Source organism: Antechinus flavipes, chromosome 1 (assembly GCF_016432865.1).
Source record: "Antechinus flavipes isolate AdamAnt ecotype Samford, QLD, Australia chromosome 1, AdamAnt_v2, whole genome shotgun sequence".
Taxonomy (NCBI): domain Eukaryota; kingdom Metazoa; phylum Chordata; class Mammalia; order Dasyuromorphia; family Dasyuridae; genus Antechinus; species Antechinus flavipes.
Genome location: NC_067398.1, coordinates 675,845,232 through 675,863,700, shown reverse-complemented (window position 1 = coordinate 675,863,700; position 18,469 = coordinate 675,845,232). Strand labels below are relative to the sequence as shown.

General features: G+C 52.3%; 1 protein-coding gene across 25 annotated transcripts in view; it reads left to right on the top strand.

Moving 5' to 3' along the window:
- The window catches only part of MAST3 (microtubule associated serine/threonine kinase 3), an 88,188-nt gene extending 69,972 nt beyond the window's left edge, over positions 1-18,216 (top strand). For 3 of the 25 annotated variants that reach the window (XM_051972369.1, XM_051972344.1, XM_051972368.1), the window contains 9 exons: positions 62-210; positions 1,089-1,333; positions 1,650-1,853; positions 2,785-3,011; positions 4,781-4,903; positions 5,253-5,389; positions 8,034-8,221; positions 10,045-12,132; positions 12,165-18,216. In XM_051972369.1, the coding sequence (XP_051828329.1) occupies positions 62-210; positions 1,089-1,333; positions 1,650-1,853; positions 2,785-3,011; positions 4,781-4,903; positions 5,253-5,389; positions 8,034-8,221; positions 10,045-11,087 (2,316 nt within the window). In that variant the 3' untranslated portion in view covers positions 11,088-12,132; positions 12,165-18,216. The remainder of the gene's footprint in view (positions 1-61; positions 211-1,088; positions 1,334-1,649; positions 1,854-2,784; positions 3,012-4,780; positions 4,904-5,252; positions 5,390-8,033; positions 8,222-10,044; positions 12,133-12,164) is intronic. The other 22 variants (XM_051972367.1, XM_051972370.1, XM_051972352.1 and 19 more) reach the window with 21 other exon arrangements.
- The last annotated feature ends 253 nt before the right edge of the window (positions 18,217-18,469 follow it).

Below are 18,469 nucleotides of genomic sequence, written 5' to 3'. Positions count from 1 at the left end.
GGAAGTGGGGAGTCCTGTCCCTTCTGCACCAACCTGTGCGTTTCCTCCGCTCTCCCTGAAGGTTTATAGCAGTTCTGAGTTCCTTGCTGTTCAGTCAAATCTGACCTGTTCTGAGAGAAGCTACAGCGAGGACAAGGAAGAGCGATTGGAGCGGTGGGACCGGGGCTCAGGGGAGGAGGAGAAGAGCCGCCCTTTGAGCACAGAAGTCAGGTGAGTGGGAGCACGCGCAGGCAGGGCCTGGCTTTCTTTCTGTCCCATGGTGGCAATGAGGGCCGAGCGCAGGCCCGGGGCAGCCACTCTCTGCTGCTCCTTCCTCCGCTGTCCCTTCCGGGGGCCCGAGGGGCATTTAACCAGCACCTGCTATTGCCCGGTACAGGGGCTTTTTCATCCGCCCAGGGCTTCTTCTGGCGCTCTGAATAAAGTCCCCGAATCTCCGTTTCCTCGTCAGTATGATGGGACATTGCTCCCGATACTGCCGAGCTCACCACGTATAAGAAGGCCTCATGGCACCGCAGAAGGGCCTAACAGTCAGAATGGCCCAGCCGGCGTCCTGCCGTTAAGGGAGCGAGTTCCCCAAAGACGCTGGATGCGTTTGCTGGCAGGGTGGGAGGGGGGTTCCTGCTTACACACATCAGAGGGTCTTTGTTTTGTGGTGTCCTGGGCCCCTGGGGAGGGTCCGAGGCCTCTCCTTGGAATAACGTTTCCAAATGCCTAGAATAAAAGACCCAAGTTTACAAAGGAAGTCGGTGATCTCTAACTGACCTAACGGTGACCAGCATTTTCCCAGTAAGGTTAGGGACCCTGACCTAAGTCGGCCGGTCCTGCGTTAACTCGGATGGCAAACCAGCAAGCAGTGATCGAGCACCTACTGTGTGCCGGGCGTTGTGCTGAGCGTACAGAGGAAGGCAGAGCTTAGTCCAGGAGGAAGACACTTCTGTTAATGGAGACCTGAAAAAGCTGCTGGCAGAGGGTGGGGGTTTTCGCTAAGACCTCAGGGAAGGCCAGGCCACAGCCAGGGCCCCGACACCTCGGGAAGGAAGGGCTTTGGCCCAGCGGCTGCCCCCATGCCTTCGGCTTCCTCCCTGTAGGCTGAGATCCTGGACGTCCTCGGGCTCCCTGCGGCACTCCTCCTCCTCGTCCTCCCAGCCGGAGCGAAGCCAGAGCCCCTCCGCCCTGAGCACCACCTACAGCCTGGACCCCATGCCCAAGTTCGCCTTCTCCTCCGAGGACGAAGCCCCCAGCCAGGGCCCTTCCCAGCCAGAAAGGCCCATTTTTGTGTTGGGGGAACCCGAGGAGCCGGTGAAGGAACCGGCCAAAGCGTCTGCCCTCACAGGTGGGTGCCGATGGGGGTCCTCCCTCTCCTGCCTGAGGGCAGGCTCCCTTTCCCGACCGTGGCCTTCTGGGGCGAGCTGGCTCCTGCGCCTCCCTAGTCCTGTTTCATGGGGGGAAGTTGCAGCTCCGAGGTCCCCAGCCAGCGGGAGCCGGAGAATAGTGAGGGCCCAGGGGCTCCGGCCTCGGTCCCGGCCGCTCCACCTCTGGGGGCAGGAGGGTCTTAGACTTGCCCCTCACAGGGCTCAGAACCTGCCCAGCCGGGGCTCCGGGTCAAGGGTCACTCAGACCGATGGTCTCCCCCGTTGTCATTCATGTAGCCGACGGTTCCAGCCTCAGCCACATCCGGCTCCGCAGTAACAGTACTGGGGCCAAGAACTCCACACCGCGGGGCCCGGAGGGCGGATCGAGCCGGCGCCTCGGGGGCCAGAAGGAGACTCCCGAGAAGCAGAAGACGTCCCCCAGCGGGGGCCGGGTGCCCAAGTCGGCCTCCGTCTCGGCCCTCTCGCTGGTCATCACTTCAGGTAAGGCTGGGCCTCTGGACCCGGGCCCCAGAGCCCCGCCCCTTCTGGGGGGGTGTTCTCCCAAGAGATCGTGGCCCGCTCCCGTGTTGTCCTTTGGCACAGCCCCACTAGGTCTCATTCACCCAGTGAGGGAAGAGGCAGAGCAAGGATTTGTGACTTAAAGGATCAGCTGATTGATAAACAGTTATTAAGTGTCTATGCCCGAAACTGGGCTTTTAGCATCGGGGATACCCAAGAGGAAAAGTTCCTGCCCTTGGGGAGCTTACACTCACTTGTTCTCTCTGGGGACAGAATCAGGAGCAGAGAGAGGGTACCAAGAGAGAAAATACTTAGGTCTGATAGGAAAAAATCCTGATAATACAAGGGGTCCCAGCGGGGAACAGGCTAGTCTGGGGGGCTGGCTGCCCCTCGTCTGGTCTTCCACCAGCCAGGCTATTCCTTTAGGAAGCCCCGAGGTTCCTTTCTCACCCCAGAATTCCGTGAAATCAAAGCACTTAGAGCTTGGAAAAAAGAAATTGGAGACGATCTAAGTCAGATCTTCTTTTTACCACTGAGTCAGGAGTCCCGGAGAGGGGAAGTGACTCACCCCCATTTTCCAGAAGAGGCTCAGGGGCACTTAAGGCAGTTCCCAAGGTCACCAAGTGAATCAGGGCCCAGGCTGCAAATCAGAGCCTTGGCTTCCGACCTTCTGCTCTAGGAAAGGCGTTCAGGATCATGGATGAGTCACGGAGGAGCAAACTGGGCCATCCAGGACTGACTCGCTCCTTTCCCTTCTCTCCCTCTGCTCTTTTCTCTGTTCATGATTTCTTGGGGTAACAGAGCTAAGTGGCGTTTTCCCAAGGTAGAACGTAACCTCCTCGAGGGCAGGGGCTCTTCTGCTCGTACCTCTGCATGGCCATTAACGGAGGCTTATTGAATTGAATTTCCACAGATGACTGCAGTAGTGGGGCCCTCATGAGTCCCATCTCCCCTCATTCTCTCTCCTCCAACCCCTCCTCTCGGGACTCCTCCCCGAGCCGAGACTCCTCCATCAGTATCACCAACCTGCGACCGCCCATCATCATCCACAGCTCCGGGAAGAAGTTTGGCTTCAGCCTCAGGGCCATCCGTGTCTACATGGGCGACAGCGATGTCTACACCGTGCACCACGTGGTCTGGGTGAGCAAAAGCACTTGGGTGGGATGGGCGACGTACGCGGGAGGTTAAAATGTAGAGTGTCGAATCTGGCTTTGATTATTGATTATATTTTATCCCTGGTGGTCAGTGATCTGGATTTGGCTCTTTCACTCACCACGGTTTGATTTCTGGTCAGGTAACTTTCTTTGCAGCCAGTGTGAGACCTGGAATTAGGAAGGCTCATCTTCCCGAGCCCATCTAGTGCCAATTAGTGTAACCCTTTGTCCCCGAGGTCTTTGTTCTTGGTGTTGGAGCGGGGCCCAGAACGCTCTGCCCCGACTCCCGATTTCAGACTCTGTCCCCTGAACCACAGGTAATTTCCGAGATGTGCCCAAAACCCCTCTCCGCTAACTCACAAGCTACACGTGACAAAAATCAGTTCATTGCTTTGTAAACTCATTTCAGATGTTCCAGAGAAATTACATTTATCCTCCATGTGTTATGTATGTCTCAAGTAAAGTGCACCCAGAGTGACTCTGAGGAAATTGCATGTCAGCACTTGCACGGACCTTAGAACATGGAATGGCCGAGGCAGAAGGATCTGGAAGGAGTTAAATACAAAGGGACTTTAGGAGCCTATAAGCCAGGAGTTGACAATTTTTTTTTCTCCTGGATGCCTTGGGGGCAGTCTGTCTAGAAAAGCCTGTGGACCCCTTCTCAGATCATATGTTTAAATGTTTAAAGCAAAATACGTAGCTTACAAAGGAAATCTAAAGTTAGTGGAAATTAAGGCATAATTTCTTTTCTCTTCCAACTCACAAACCTCTGGATCTAATCCAGCCTCATTTTATAGTTGTGTGAGAAATGAATATTTCTCTTGTAATTAAAAACTAATTATTGTATAATAAGGTTTTTCCCCTTTTTCTACTTTCTCATCCAGAACCAGTGTGGGGGAAATCTCATAGATTTACCTAGGCTAAAGTCTAATCAGACAGTTTAGGCTAATGGGCAATTTCCTACTCATTGTGTTTACTAAGATGATTAAAAACCATCCCTATTATCAAGACAGATAATATGAAAATTGATATCTCTGATCAAGATTTAGGTGAACTAAGTCATATACCCCAACATAGCTCATTTATTTGCTTAACCAGTCTGGGTTGAATAGTCCCCTTGAAAACACCTACTTCAAAGGGCATACAAACTGTAACCCCACGATCATTAAGGGTCTTTGGTCTGAAAGAGATGGCCCAGTGACCATTTTTAAAATAAATAACGTATCAGTCTTATTGATAAAATTATTAAATTGCTTCAAAACTCTCAAAATTTTTAATCATCACAGGTTAACTGAGGCCCAGAGAAAGGAGGTAATTTGCCAACATTCTGCAGTGAATTTAGTATCATTTATTTTTTTAATTGTAGTAGTTTATTTTTGACACACATTGCTTTGTGAATCAAGTATCAAACATTTATTAAATGCCTGCTGTATGTCAGGCCTTGTGCCAAACACCAGGGGGTACAAAGAAAGGCAAAATCCCATCCCTCTCCTCAAGGAGCTCCCGTGCAATGAGGAAGAGTCCCCGAGAGAAAGCGCTGAGGTCAGGCTAGGGGCCGTCACTCCCAGAGCCCAGGCAGGTCTCAATTTAATTCAGCGCAGAGAACGTTTGTCATGCACTTTACCCGTTTCCGGGTGGACAAAGGGCCATGGGTGCAAGTCGGCGGCCCCTCTCACCTGCATTGGCTGGGCAAGGCAGGGTCCTGCAGTTCCCACGATTCTGGGAGCGGCCGCTAACCGCCCGTCTTTCCTTCAGAGTGTGGAGGAAGGCAGCCCTGCTCACGAAGCTGGGCTGAGGGCGGGAGACCTCATCACACACATCAACGGAGAGTCTGTGCTCGGACTGGTTCACATGGATGTCGTGGAGCTGCTGCTGAAGGTACTGGGGACTCCAGGCCAGGGGCTTGGGACCAAATGGGGGGGAGTTAGAGCGGTGGGAGGGACCGCGGAGTGAGAGGAGGGCCCGGACACAGCAGATGGGGACGGGGGGAAAGTGGAGGATGGGAAGGCGCCAAGGAAGGGGGGCCTAGCATCGCTGAGCTGTGCGGGCGTCCAGAAATGGAAAGGGGAAAGGGCCTCCCGCGCAGGGAGGTCGTTACCCGGACATGGGCAGAAAGCGGGACGGGGACGGGAAGGACTGGGCAGGATGCGGAGGGTGCAAGCAGGCGGCGGGTCCTGGGTGCCGGTCAGCCACTGGCCCTCTGTCCAGCTTTGTCTTCTGTCCTCAGAGCAACAACAAGATCTCCCTTAGAACCACGGCCCTGGAGAACACCTCCATCAAGGTGGGCCCAGCCCGGAAACACAGCAACAAAGGCCGCATGGCCCGGCGGAGCAAGAAGAGCCGGAAGCGGGAGAGTCAGGACAGGTGTGCGCTAAGGCAGGCTGGGATAGAAGGACCTGCGGGGCCTGGATGGCCCAGGCAGAGAGCCACGGCCTCGGGGCCTGGGCGGCCTGGGCAGCCCGGGATAGAAGGCCTTGCGGGGCCTGGGCAGGCCGGGATAGAAGGCCCTGCGGGGCCTGGGCAGGCTGGGATAGAAGGCCCTGCGGGGCCTGGGCAGGCCAGGATAGAAGGCCCTGCGGGGCCTGGGCAGGCCGGGATAGAAGGCCCTGCGGGGCCTGGGTGGCCCGGGCAGAGAGCCCCGGCCTCGGGGCCTGGGCAGGCCAGGATAGAAGGCCCTGCGGGGCCTGGGCAGGCCGGGATAGAAGGCCCTGCGGGGCCTGGGCGGCCCGGGCAGAGAGCCCCGGCCTCGGGGCCCGAGCTGCTTCTGCCTCAGACTGCAGTCCCAGACCCGTCAGTCCTGCAGTGGGAGGGACGCTAACCGCGCTCCTCTGGGATAATGCTTCGGCCCCTCTCGGGGAGTTTCGGGCCACCTCAGGTCTGAGCAGTTTCTGACGATTTGGAGCCGGGGGAGTTACAGACGAAGCCCTCGAGCTCCTGGATCTTGGAGGGAGTCGTTTTCTGGGCCTCGGTTCCCCCAGCCGTTAAAAAATGGGAGGGTTTCTGTGGTGTTCTCTGGCCCATCCTGCCAGGAAGGCGAGCCTTGTCCTGCAGGGCTCAGCTGAGGGAACTGCGGTGTTGCCCTGGGCCCTTTAGAGTGGGCATTTAGGGTTAAGTCCTGGATCTGAGTTCGAATGCAGCTTCAGAAGCTGTGTGAACTGGGGAAAGTCCCTTCAGCTTTCCTGCCTCGGTTTTCTCATTGGTAATATGAGCTGGAGAAGGAAGAGGGGCTTCCCTTAGCCCAGATGGGCTCCTGAGAGTTGGTCCCTGCAGAAACAGTGGGACAACAATTACATTCTTTATCTGACACGATCCCCAGGTGTGTGTGCTATAGTGGGCCACTAGGGGGAGCCACAGGCTGGAGTTGGGAAGACCTGAATTCAAATCCAGCCTCAGCTATGTGACTGAACAAGTGCCTTCCCCTCTATCTGCCTCAGTTTCCTCCTCTGTAAAATGGTGATAACCATAGCACTCACCTCTTCCAAAGCCCTTGTGAGGATTGGATGAAATCATATTTTACAAGTACTTAGCACATAGTAGGTGCTGTAGAAATGCTGGTTGTTATTTTTGTAGATGTTCAGATAAGGAATCTGAGGTTCTGAGATGTCAGATGAGTTGCCTCTAGTGTGCGTGTGGGGCACAGGCTGCAAACCCGTTCTCACCCGATGCAAAATCTGCCTTCCCGTGATGGCACCCTCCACCCTGGGGCTCCTTCCCCTTTGTTGCATGGGGGGCCCCTTTGGCAGCCAGTCTGGGCAAGCCTGCGGATGGACCCCTCCTCAGAAAAAGGGCTCTGAGTGACTGAAGGAAATGGGGCATTTTCCCTCCTGAAATCTGCCCATTCTCATGGATCCCAAACTAAGGTCTCCTGCTTTAGACTGTCAAATGTTCACATAAAAATGCCTGGAAGGGGCCTTGCAAAGTAACCCAGTCCAGTCTGCTTCCCTCCCCGCTTTATTTTCTGAGCAGAAGACTTCCTTATGGGGTTTCTCAGGGTGAGGAACAAGAGGAGTGATTTCATAAGCTCTAAAAAGAAATGAGGAATCTGTGGTTTTCCAGTTATGGGTTTTGCTCAAAATAAATCTCTGGCAGAAGTCTGGAGAAGGCGAGGGGCCCCAATTCCCCAGGCACCGCTGGCTAACCCAGCAGGGCCATTTATGGTGCCGCCACCAGACATGTCTGGGATGGTCCTCGGCCTCCTCCGGGGGAGATGGCCGTGCCCGAGCATCCCCCCAGTGTCGCCTGGATTCTTGCCACCGCCTTTAGCATTGAAGGCCGCCTGCCGTGGGACTTGTTGCATAATCACACATAAAACAGTTTTCCCCCAACACCTCAAACCAGGGAATGATGTCATTCAAAGTAATTTACATTCAGAGATTTTCCCTATCCTAATATAGATTGATAGATTCAAAAATGGGCCTGAGAACCTGAAGAATAGGGCCTTAGAACACAGAGCTGGGAGGGCCCTTAGAACCCAGGAGGTCAGAGCCGGGAGGTCCCTTAGAACCCAGGATGTCGGAGCTAGAGAGAAACTTAAAATATAAAATATTTGAGCTAGAAAGATATTTTATACCAGAATAAAGACTATAAGAGCTAGAAGGGGCCTTTTTCACATAGAACACAATGCCAGGTCAGAGCGCACTTAATACAAAGAACATAGAATGTTGGAGCTGAGAGACCATCTGGTTTGGGAGTTCTTGGAGATTTTAAGATGGAGAGGAAAGATTAAATTCTTTATTTTCATCTCCCTTTGGTTTTCTTTAAAATCCTGTGGACTTAATTTTATGCCTTTAAAATTCTTTTAAGAAGGGGTCAGTCCATCCTTGGGCTTCCTCAGACTTCCAGAGGCACCCACGTCACAAAAACGTTTAAGAACTTCCAAAACTGTTAGTTTACAAGTGAGGAAGATGCTAGAGAAGGAAGGAGACTTGGGACAGCCACATTCTGGCTTTCACTGTGTCCATTCCTTTCTTCCTAAATCCTAAATGATTTTTGTTCTCTGCTTTCGAAGGAGGAAGTCTCTTTTCAAAAAGATCTCCAAGCAGTCCACAATACTACACACGAGTCGGAGCTTCTCTTCTGGCCTCCATCACTCGTTGTCCTCCAGCGAGAGCCTTCCCGGCTCCCCTACGCACAGTCTGTCCCCTGGACCAGCCACCCCTTGCCGCAGCCCCGCCCCTGACGCCCCACCAGGTACCGGTAGGATGTTCCCCCTTTCCCGGGAGGGATCTGGGAAGGAAGGAAGCCCACTCAGTACTTGGGGCCCTCTCTTCTCTCGGGTTTATTTTGCCAGTTTAATCATTCTCTTTTCATCTGAAAATCTTCATAGCAAACTCCAGATTGAGGTGGGTGGTTAGCTCTCACCAGCAGACACTTGTGGGCTCTAAGGAAGTTTGTCTTCCTCAGAATTTTGGTCAATTCTGCCTTTTTATTTTAAACTCATTTGTGTGGGTCTCTCCTGTGCACCAATATGGGATTTAACATCAACTAAATATTATCAAGTACCTACTATGAGTCAGGCTCTCTCCTAAGCACAGAGGAGACAAAGAAAGGCAAGAGAGTGACCCGCTCTCAGAGAATTTAAAATCTAATGACAAATGCAAAACAGTTATGTACAGGAGAAACTGGAAATAATTCATGCGGAAAAGCTTGAAATTAAGGGGGACTGGGAAAAGCTTCCTGTCAGAAGTGGGATTGCCACGGGGACTGGAAGGAAGTCTGGGAATCCAAGAGGTAGAAATGAGCAGGGGATGGGAACCAAGCTGACAAATTTGTGAAGCTAAAGCTTTCACCGAGATTTCCCAAGTGAAACCTTATTCTGAGAATCATTTAAAACACTTATTATGTGCCATGCTCTGGACCAAGTGGGAAGGAGGGTTCAGCAACAGAGTGAAAAACTGCCCTTCCCTGGAGAAGATTCCCTTCTATTGTGGGATACAATATGTAGAATAGTCAGTCATCAGGCGGATGTTTAAGGAAAGAACTCGTTAACTAGGGGCAGTCTGGGAAGCTTTTTATTGAGAACAGTACATAAGCTGAGCACTGAAGGCCGCTAGGGGGTGCAGTGGTTGGACCTCTGGAGCTGGAAACAAAAAACTCCAGATATTTTATAGCAAAGGGAATCCTTCAGCCTCAGTTGTCTCAGCTGTGAAATGGAGACGATCGCAGTATCTCCCTCTCCCAGAGTTATTAGAGTGAGGTAGTTTTTGTAATATACTCTACAAATTGTAATGCTATGTAAATGCTAGTGGTGATGATGATGGAAGGGATTTTTCAGAAGCAGGGCTGAAGAGAGAATGTGCATTCCAGACATAGGAAGCATCTAGGCAAAAAAAAAAAAAAAAAGAAAGAAAGAAATTATCTAGAGATAGAGTCAGGAACATAGACCCATGCAATTAAAACGTAGCATCCAGGATAGTCCTGGGGCAGTGAGCCCAAGCACATGGACCAGGTGATGAAGGATGCTCAATAGCAAGCAGAGGCCCTAGGGAGCCACCAATTTCTGAAGCCTCCTTAGTTTGGGGGCCTCCAAAGGTTGGACGAGACTATCTCTGGTCATGTCGAGCTCTGAATCTGGGATCCTAAGAGCTGCCTCGGGTTCTTCGGTTATGAAATAATAATAGTAATAATAGCCCTTCCCTCCCAGAGGAGTTAAGATGATCGTTGAAAAGCACTTACTACGGGCCTGGCACATAGTAGGTGCTTAAATCCTTCCTTCCTAATAATAATGTCTCTCTCTCACTTGCCGAGACCGTCCCCTTCATTCAGATCTGCTTTTGCTTCTGCTCCACCCTGAAACACGGGGACAGAAGTCGCTGTTGCTCCCCAGGCTCTGCTTGGGCTCATCGGGGAATAGCAGGAGAAGGAGGAGGAGGTTTGCTGGGGGGAGCGTTCCACGCCGGTTGGATTGCTCAGGAAGCCTTAGCTTAGGGTCCCTGGAGAGGGGACTCTGGGTGGCTGCCCTCCTTCGCGGCCTGGGCCATGGGGAGAGCTGTGACATGGGGTGTTCCTCGTTTTTTCAGATACCGCGTCCCCCCAGAGCACTTCGCCCTCCTCCAGCACCCCCACCTCCCCCGCGGGCCACATCCGGCCCAGCTCTCTGCACGGGCTGGCGTCCAAGCTGGGGGCCCCGCGCTATAAGGTGGGCCGCCGGAAGTCGACGAGCAGCATCCCACCATCTCCGCTGGCCTGCACGCCGTCCCCGGGCCCGCAGCCCCCCTCCCCGCAGAGGTCTCCATCCCCTTTGCCAGGTTACCCCAAAAACCTGTACACCTTCCAGGGTAAGACCTTGTCCCCCCCGATGATCACCAGGCAGACGTCCCGGCCCCGGAGCGCCGAGACCCCCCGATCCCCCCTCCTGAAGCGAGGGCAGTCTGCTGACAAAATCGCCCCCTCCCTGGCGGAGAAGAAGCCGTTGGGGGGCCGTAAACTCACCCTGGAGATGCCGGCGGGAGACGGGGACGGCCCGGAGGAGGCGTCCAGCCAGGCCTTCTCAGCGAGCCGGGGCAGAGACTGGGCCGGGGACCAGGAGGTGGTGGTCATGAGGCGCCTGAACCTCTCCGAGCGCCGGGACTCGTTCAAAAAGCAGGAGGCCGTCCAGGAGGTGAGCTTCGACGAGCCCGAGCCCGCGGGCGCTGGGGACGAGGGCCCTGGCAGGCAGGAGGGCCAGGCGCGGGCGCGCGAGCAGAAGCCCCCGCCCGTGCCCCAGATCGCCCTGGAGGGCCGGGTGCACGAGCCGGGCGCGGGCGAGTGGGAGTGCCAGGGCTCCTACCCGCCCCTGCAGCTGGTGGCCAAGGTCTACACCGAGCAGACGGACGGGACCAAGGCGGTCGAGTACAAGAGCCTCTCATCGCAGCGGCGGAACAGCCGGGACCTGCGGGACTTGGGCTCGGGGCCGCAGCCCCCCAGGGTGGGCCGGGCCCTGCGGGGGCCCCTGCAGGCGGCCAAGTCCTTGCCCATCCTCCAGCTCTCGGGAGGCCAGGAGCGGGCGGGACCTGACCCTCGCACTCCCCGGAGTCCGCGAGACGCCGGCCCCTCGCGGAGGAAGGACGGGGACCGGCGCTAGGAGCTGCCACCCAAGCCCGCCCCCATCCCTCCCACCCGCATCTGCCTGGAGCCGAGTCAGTGCATGCGTCCTCGAGGCGGGGGCGGGAGAAAGGAAAGGCGCGAGCCTCGGACCCCGCCGCGGAGCAAGCCCAGGACAAGCAGTGTGGACTCGGACGCGACTTTTTCTACAAACTGGAAAGAAGTCTCCTTATTTTTGTAGCGGGGGCCGTGGGTAGGAGAAGGCACTTTTGTAAATAGCTGGGAGGCAGACCCCTACCATTAATTTATTACTTTTGTAAGCTAAGCTGAGATTGGAGCCCAGAGCTTCTGTGAAGGCACCTTGACCCGGCGTGGGGGAGGAAGGGGGGAGGGAGCCGCCTCCCCCGGGGTGAGGAGCCCACCTGCACCTCCCTCTGGCTGGGGGTTTTCTACTGGGGGAGGGGAGGGCTGGGGTTTAACTCGCGCTGTCCAGGGGTCTGGCTGCGGTCGGGAACGGGCCGAATGCTGCCCAGCTGTGGGCGTGAGGGAGGGGGCTTTCTGCTCCAGGGCGGGCGGAAGGTCATCTGGCCAGGGGTTCTCGATCAGGCTGTGATTCAGACAAGACAAGCCCCTCCTCTTCCCCCCACCCGTCTTCTCCTTTGGGAGATGCCCCCCAGCCCCAGGCACATGCACATGCACAGAAATGGCTACAGCTGCAAACTTCCCCTAAACAGTGTCATGGGCTGGAGCTGCCCCTTCTCTGTCCAGTGACCTTAAAGAAGGAAGGACGCTCTCCCCGGCTTCCTTTCCACTTCACCCCCAAACAAACCTTGCATGTTTACCATAAGTCAGCACTTTGGGAGGAAAACAAGAGCCTCCGGGGATACCTTCTGCCAAAACAGAAGTTCTCATGGGATGTTAGCATCAGTGTGGTTTCCCTGGACAGTTTTAAAGTCAGGGCTGGGAGGGCCCTTAGAACCCGGGAGGTCAGGGCTGGGAGGGCCCTTAGAACCCAGGAGGTCAGGGCTGGGAGGGCCCTTAGAACCCGGGAGGTCAGGGCTGGGAGGGCCCTTAGAACCCGGGAGGTCAGGGCTGGGAGGGCCCTTAGAACCCGGAGGTCAGGGCTGGGAGGGCCCTTAGAACACGGGAGGTCAGGGCTGGGAGGGCCCTTAGAACACGGGAGGTCAGGGCTGGGAGGGCCCTTAGAACACGGGAGGTCAGGGCTGGGAGGGCCCTTAGAACACGGGAGGTCAGGGCTGGGAGGGCCCTTAGAACACGAGATGTCAGGGCTGGGAGGGCCCTTAGAACACGGGATGTCAGGGCTGGGAGGGCCCTTAGAACAGGGAATGGCAGAACCAAGGACTGAGAATGTGAAGAGCCAGTCTAACTTGTCCGAGGTTAGTGACAGAGCCAGGACTATGACCTGCCTGGAACCTCCAGCCCAGGGATCTCTCTCTTCCCTCAGCGCCATGCCATTGCCATCAGATGCCAGCTGGGCATTCCTCTGCATTTTGTTTTTCTCTGGGTCCCCCTTGCAGGGATTTTCTCCCTTTGCGTCTGGGGGGCAGAAGGCTTCTGCTTTGTCTCTGGTCTCAAAAGCCTGTTTCAGGAGTTCCAACCTGCGTTTCTGAGCTTCCAAACTGGTTGTGGAGAAGACATGCAGCCAGCGGGCGGACGCCCAGGAACGGGCTCTGCCACGCTGTAATTTAGCACAGTCTGACTTTGAGATCCACGTCGCGGCCTCTTTGATTCCCCTAGCATTCCCTCACCGACAGGCTTCCCGTCTGGACTAGGGGGTACTTAAGGCTGCGATGAGGTGGGCGGTGCTGTCTGTGGGACCGGCCAGGAAGGCCAGACTCCCCGGGAAGGGCAGGGCCGGAGCAGAGGCTCCATCGCCAGGGAAGCTTCTCCTCCCGTGGGTCAGCCTGCAGCCACTGCTTTTCCCATCATCCCGGTCCAGCCAGAGACAAGGCTAGCCCTTTGTTCCGTGAATGATATCATTACTTCCACTCCAGCAGGGAGGGACCCTCCAAACTTCAGCCAAAAACAGATGGAACTTCCCATCCCGGACGTTAGATTATGGATTAGCTCTTTGGGGTGTTGTTCCTAAATTGTGCAAGGCTTTGTCTGCAGTGCCTAAAGGGTCTGAAATTCCTTGATCTGGTTGACTTGGGAACGTAGAATGTTAGAGAGAAAATCAAGATGACCTAAGTCCCTGCTGGCTGTGTGACCTCAATTTTCTTATCTGAGGAATGGGCTTGATGGATACTTTATTTTCCTGTGATAATTGGGGTCAAGTGACCTACCCAGAGTCACACAGCCAGGAAGCGTTAAGTGTCTGAGATCCGATTTGAACTTGGGTCCTTCTGACTTCAGGGCTGATGCTCCTGATGGATCCTTAAGACCTTTCCAGCTCTCAGTTTATGCTCCTACTCTCCTCTGTGCAGGTAGCCCCTCCATCAGTATCAGTAATGGCCAGTCTGTTGTGAGTGACAAAATGGGTCATCTTATGGCCAACTTTAAGGTGATGACAGACCCAGAGTGGGCCCCACTACACACCCCTTAGCCTCTTAGAACCTGCAGAGCCCAGAGGCATTGAACAGAGCTTCCCTGGGGGAGAAACCGACCAGTTTAAACCTCTTGGTTCCAAAAGGAGCAACTTGATGTTTAAAAATGCCTCTTTATAGAATAGATCCATAGGCATTTATTAAGCACTTATTGTGTACCTTGAGCTCATAGCCCCTGTCCTCTGAGAGCTTACATTCTTCTAAAGAAAACTCAGGTTTTTGGAGGAGCTCATGACCTGAAGCCCAATTACTGGAAATTTTCAGGGGGCTAAGGTTAGATGTAACCATTTATAAATAACCCCGTCATATATTTTTATCTTTTAAAAATATTTTTTTCTATTCATTTACCCTTAGCCCCTGTTTAACCTTGAGAACATGCATTCTGCCTTCTTTAATTATCTCCTGTTCTTTTACATTTGGACAATGCTTTAAAATTGTGTGATCTCTTATCTGTGTTCTCCACAGCAGGAGAATAGATGGAACAAGGTTCCCCATTTCCCTTCCAATTTGACATTTTACTTCCCCAGATGTAAAGCATCAATGGGAGTTTCCCTTGGGATCCTTAGTGGACACTGTCCAAGGTGTTGGAGCCAAGTCTCCTCCTGCTTCCCCAGGAGAATCCTCCAACCCCAGTCAGTCCCGCGGCCCGTGGTTTCCCCGGTAGCTGGGACTGGAAGAGCAGAAGCTCTGCTGATACAGCCGGTCTCCGTGGGCCCACGAGGACCCCTTGCTTCCCTGAATGGTCACCCCCGTTTTATCTTGCACGTCGTTCCCAAATATTGACCGGTGGTTTCATGGTTGGCTCCCCCCTTGGGTTCTGTCTCTGGTAATGGCCATCCCCCCGTTGCTGTTCCTCCTACTCTAGTTCCTGGTGCAGAGTGGAAGTTGGATAAGAGAAAAATAGTGACCTGGAGAGAGCTTTGCTAATGAGTGTTGCATGAGGTCTTAAGTCAACTCAGGAATCATTTCTTAAACCATTATTAAACACTCGCGGAGCAACTCTGACTCTGGGTCAGAGACGAGCATGAAAGGCAGTCATTTCCCTCCTCGGGCCTCCAAGCCAGGATTTCTCCCGACCCTTTCAGTCATCCTTGGCGCCTTCTCAGAATCATGTTTCCAAATAAGTGAAGAAGATCAGGCAGCGCAGTGGAGAGCGCCGTGGTCCTGCAGGCAGGAGGACCCGAGTCCAAATGGGCCCTCAGACTTTGACTGTGTGGCCCTGGAAAAAATTGAAGAAAATGTCAGGTTTCCATGAAAAGTTAGTGAAAATAAAGACGTCATTCTGTCCCCATCCATTTTGTAGACTCCTTAATAGCTATCCACAGACTTGGAGGCAGGGTAGGGGTATCTGTGGGCCCGAGTTTAAGAACTGCTTCAGAGCCAGTTCTGCTACCGTCCTCCACGGGACATTTGGCCAGTCACTCTTCACGAGCTGTAAATTTCCAGCCCCATCACCCAAAGGGGCTGGATTAGCTCAGTGCCCTTAACCTCTTGTGTGTGTCCTGAATCGTGTTTTTAAATGTCTAAAACAAGAATGAAAATGATGATTTGAGGTAACTATCAAAAAGCTAAATTTTTAAGTATTCACTGATGATAGGTTAAGAACTCCCTATTTAAGTGATGTCTTGCTGAATCGCCTTCCCGTTGGAGGCAGCTAAATGACCTGGTGGATGAAGGGGCTGCACCTGGAGTCAGGGAGAACCAAGTTCAAATCTCCCCTGCCTCAGTTTCCTTCTCTGTAAAACGGCACCTACCTCAGAGGGTTGTTGTGAGGATCCCATGAGATATCTGTAAAGTGCAGTGCCTGGTACGTAGTAGGTGTTCTGTAAATGTTTATGCCCTTCCCTTCTCCCCAAAGGGAGACAGCCCCTTTAGAGTCCATCTGCCAATAATATCATGCTGTCTGCCATAGGTTTTTGAGTTACAAAATGGCAGATCTGAAAGGCTCTTGGAACTTGCATAGAACAGAAGGAACCTTAGAATGTTAAAGCTGAGAAAGCAAGGTCAGAGGTGGGAGGAATCTTAAAAAGGATTCTCCGAGCTGAAAAGGGATTTGAAAACAGTGTTAGATTCGGAGGCGTTCCTTCTTCAGAGGGGGCTTCAGCAGACTTCTGGAGTTTAATTTAATTCATGAGGATCAGGGAGCTTATAGTCCAATTGATCCATTTTACAGGAGGCTTGTCCGAGGTCACACCTTGGCGGTCATTGCAAAATCAGGACTGGTCCTGTCTCCCTAATCATTCAGACATCCTTCATTTTTTAAATTGTTTTAATGTGTTTTTTTTTTTCTGGTTATACATGTATTTAAATACATGTTTCATTATGAAGCACTTTGGGAAGAAAAAAATCAAGAGTTAAAAAATCATAAAAGAAAAAAGAAGTGAACATAGCATGTGTACATTGCAGATATTAAAAGAAAAATAACTCACCTGGCTTTTCTGGGACCAGACAAAAGTGAAAGCAGCAGAAGCAAGGACAGAAATCCCTTATCCAACATCCTTGGGCTTAGATTTGGGGCAAGATAACAATTTCCAAAACCGAAAAATGTGGGTATATACATTGGCAGCTTCAGGACCATCTGTGATACAGATTTATGTTAAAGCCGGGAAGAGTGTCGTGTACTTGTGATCCCTGCTCCCCGGGAGGCTCCAGCTGGTGGATTTTGTGAGCTCAGGGTTCTGAGCTGCAGCCGGCTAAGTTATCAGTTGAGGGAGCTTGTGGGAGTAAGGAGCCACCGGGCCACCTAAGGAGTTAAAAACAGCAGGTTGCTGATGCCCCTCTGCTCATCAATTTGGGGATCAAGCTTCTAAGTGGAGATTCCTCTGAACTCGGGCACAAAAAAAAAAAGTGTATGTTGAAGGACTTTGACTTTACAGGGACATTCCAGGACTAGTTTAGTGCATAAACCCATGGATCTAATTTCTCTTGCGTTTCCTTTAAAACAGGAAATAGCCATTTTAAATTTTTTTTTTTCTCTTTTGAAGCCAGGTGGTTGCATCCTTTAAGGCTTAATAGCTTAGCCAGAAGTCTGATCTTGGATTCTTCTAGGTCTTAGATGTTCAGCAAAACAGTTATCGTGGTAGAAATTGGAACCACTCCATCCAGCAGGGAAGAAAACCTTTCATTGTGACCTGTGTGAACTTAAGTTGTGTGACAACAGCGTCGTCTTCCTCTTGTAGAGAACCCCAAGAGCTCGCCCACAGAATTCCCACAGGGTCCCAGCTGACTTCCCGAAGCTTGTTCGCCGACCTATAGAACTAAATCTGGCAGGAATACTCAGGGTATTGAGCAAGGCAGATTTATTTAGGTAGCACTCCGGCCCCTTCTGACCTGCAGCATGTGTACAGTTAGTGGGACATCCGTTGGTCAGAGTTCCTGTAGTCCTGACTGGGAGTATTTAGGAAATTGTTTGGCCAAATGATCCATCTGTAGCCGGAAGGAGTCTGGGTAGCCGTGGTTAGCCAGTAAGTGACAAGAAGTAGAAGTTATTCCAAACCTCTGGTTTTACAGAAGGGTACACTGAGGTCTGGAAGAAAAGGGATTTGCCCAAGTTCACAAGCACAAGAGCTTGGGCTAAGAAAGCAAATTTCTGGGTGACCAGTTTCCCATTCCCCCCCTTCCTTATTCTTCTATTAAATCTGGAGAGGAAGTAGGAATGATCAGATGAGGAAATTCTGCCCTAAATTCTAGAGGGAATAATTAAGAAATCTAGGAAATGTTCACATGTCTATGGGAATTTTTACATTTTTTTTCCAGCCCTTTCCCTACCTCTATCCCCCCAGAGTTGGAATACATAGAGAAATGTCTGGACCAACTTCTTGTTTGTCTTTTGGGAAACATTTCGTAGAATTACGGCTTGTAATGGAAAATTCAGCAGCGAGGGAATGTCGCTGCCATGGCCTAAGCCTTCTGCTTCCTCCTGTGGTTTGAAAGACAAGAATTAGCTGTATCTGCTTGCCTCCCCCCTAATAGCTCAAGTGCTGTTTCCCACACCCCTTTACCCAGGGGGGGCCTTCTGCTGCCAGGGTTCTGGGTAAGTTGGTGAGCTTCGAACCTCCCTGACCCCTCTTGTGATGGTAGTTTTGTATGAACTTGGAGCTGCTCCTTCCTGTTCCCCTTGTTTTCTATGCCATCAATGTTTACATTTTGGTATGCATGTGTGCGATTTCTGGGGTTAAGCTCCTGCCTCGGTTGTGCTGAGAATCCCAGGGACCAGGCCTTTTACATGTTGAATTTCTAGATCTCCTGTACAGTTTATTGCTGCTGATGAACGTCGTTATCATGTTGCCAGCCTATGTCAAGTGTGATTTTTTTTTTAATGTGACCAAAGCCTTTGGGTAGTTCCCCCCATTTGCCTTCCCTACCACCCCAGGCTTCTAGGTCTGTTGGGCCTGGTTACTTTGCTCATTGCCCTGAGGTCTCCTCTCCCTGTCACCCGAAAATGGGCTTTCCTCTGCAAAGAAGTCAGAAGCCACCCTACCCTTGCCATCACTAGCTGGCCACAGTGCATGACTTGTTCCCCCAACTCCATTTGCAGAAGCCTGGGAACATTATCTGGGTTTTCAATTGAATTAAAAAAAAAAATTAAGACCAAAAAGAAAAGCGTATGTATTCCTTGGTGCTGTGTATTTTTTTTTTTTTTTTTTACAAATTTACTAATCTAACTAAATATCTACTATGTACCAAACAGCAGACAGCCTCTGCTTTCTAGGGGCTCACAGTTTAGTGGAGGAAACACTGCAGACAGATATATACAAACAAGATCTAGACAGGGTAAATCGGATAGGGAGGGCATTTACATTGAGAAGCTTCTTGCAGAAAATAGGGATTTTAGAGAAAACGAGGGAGTGAGTTG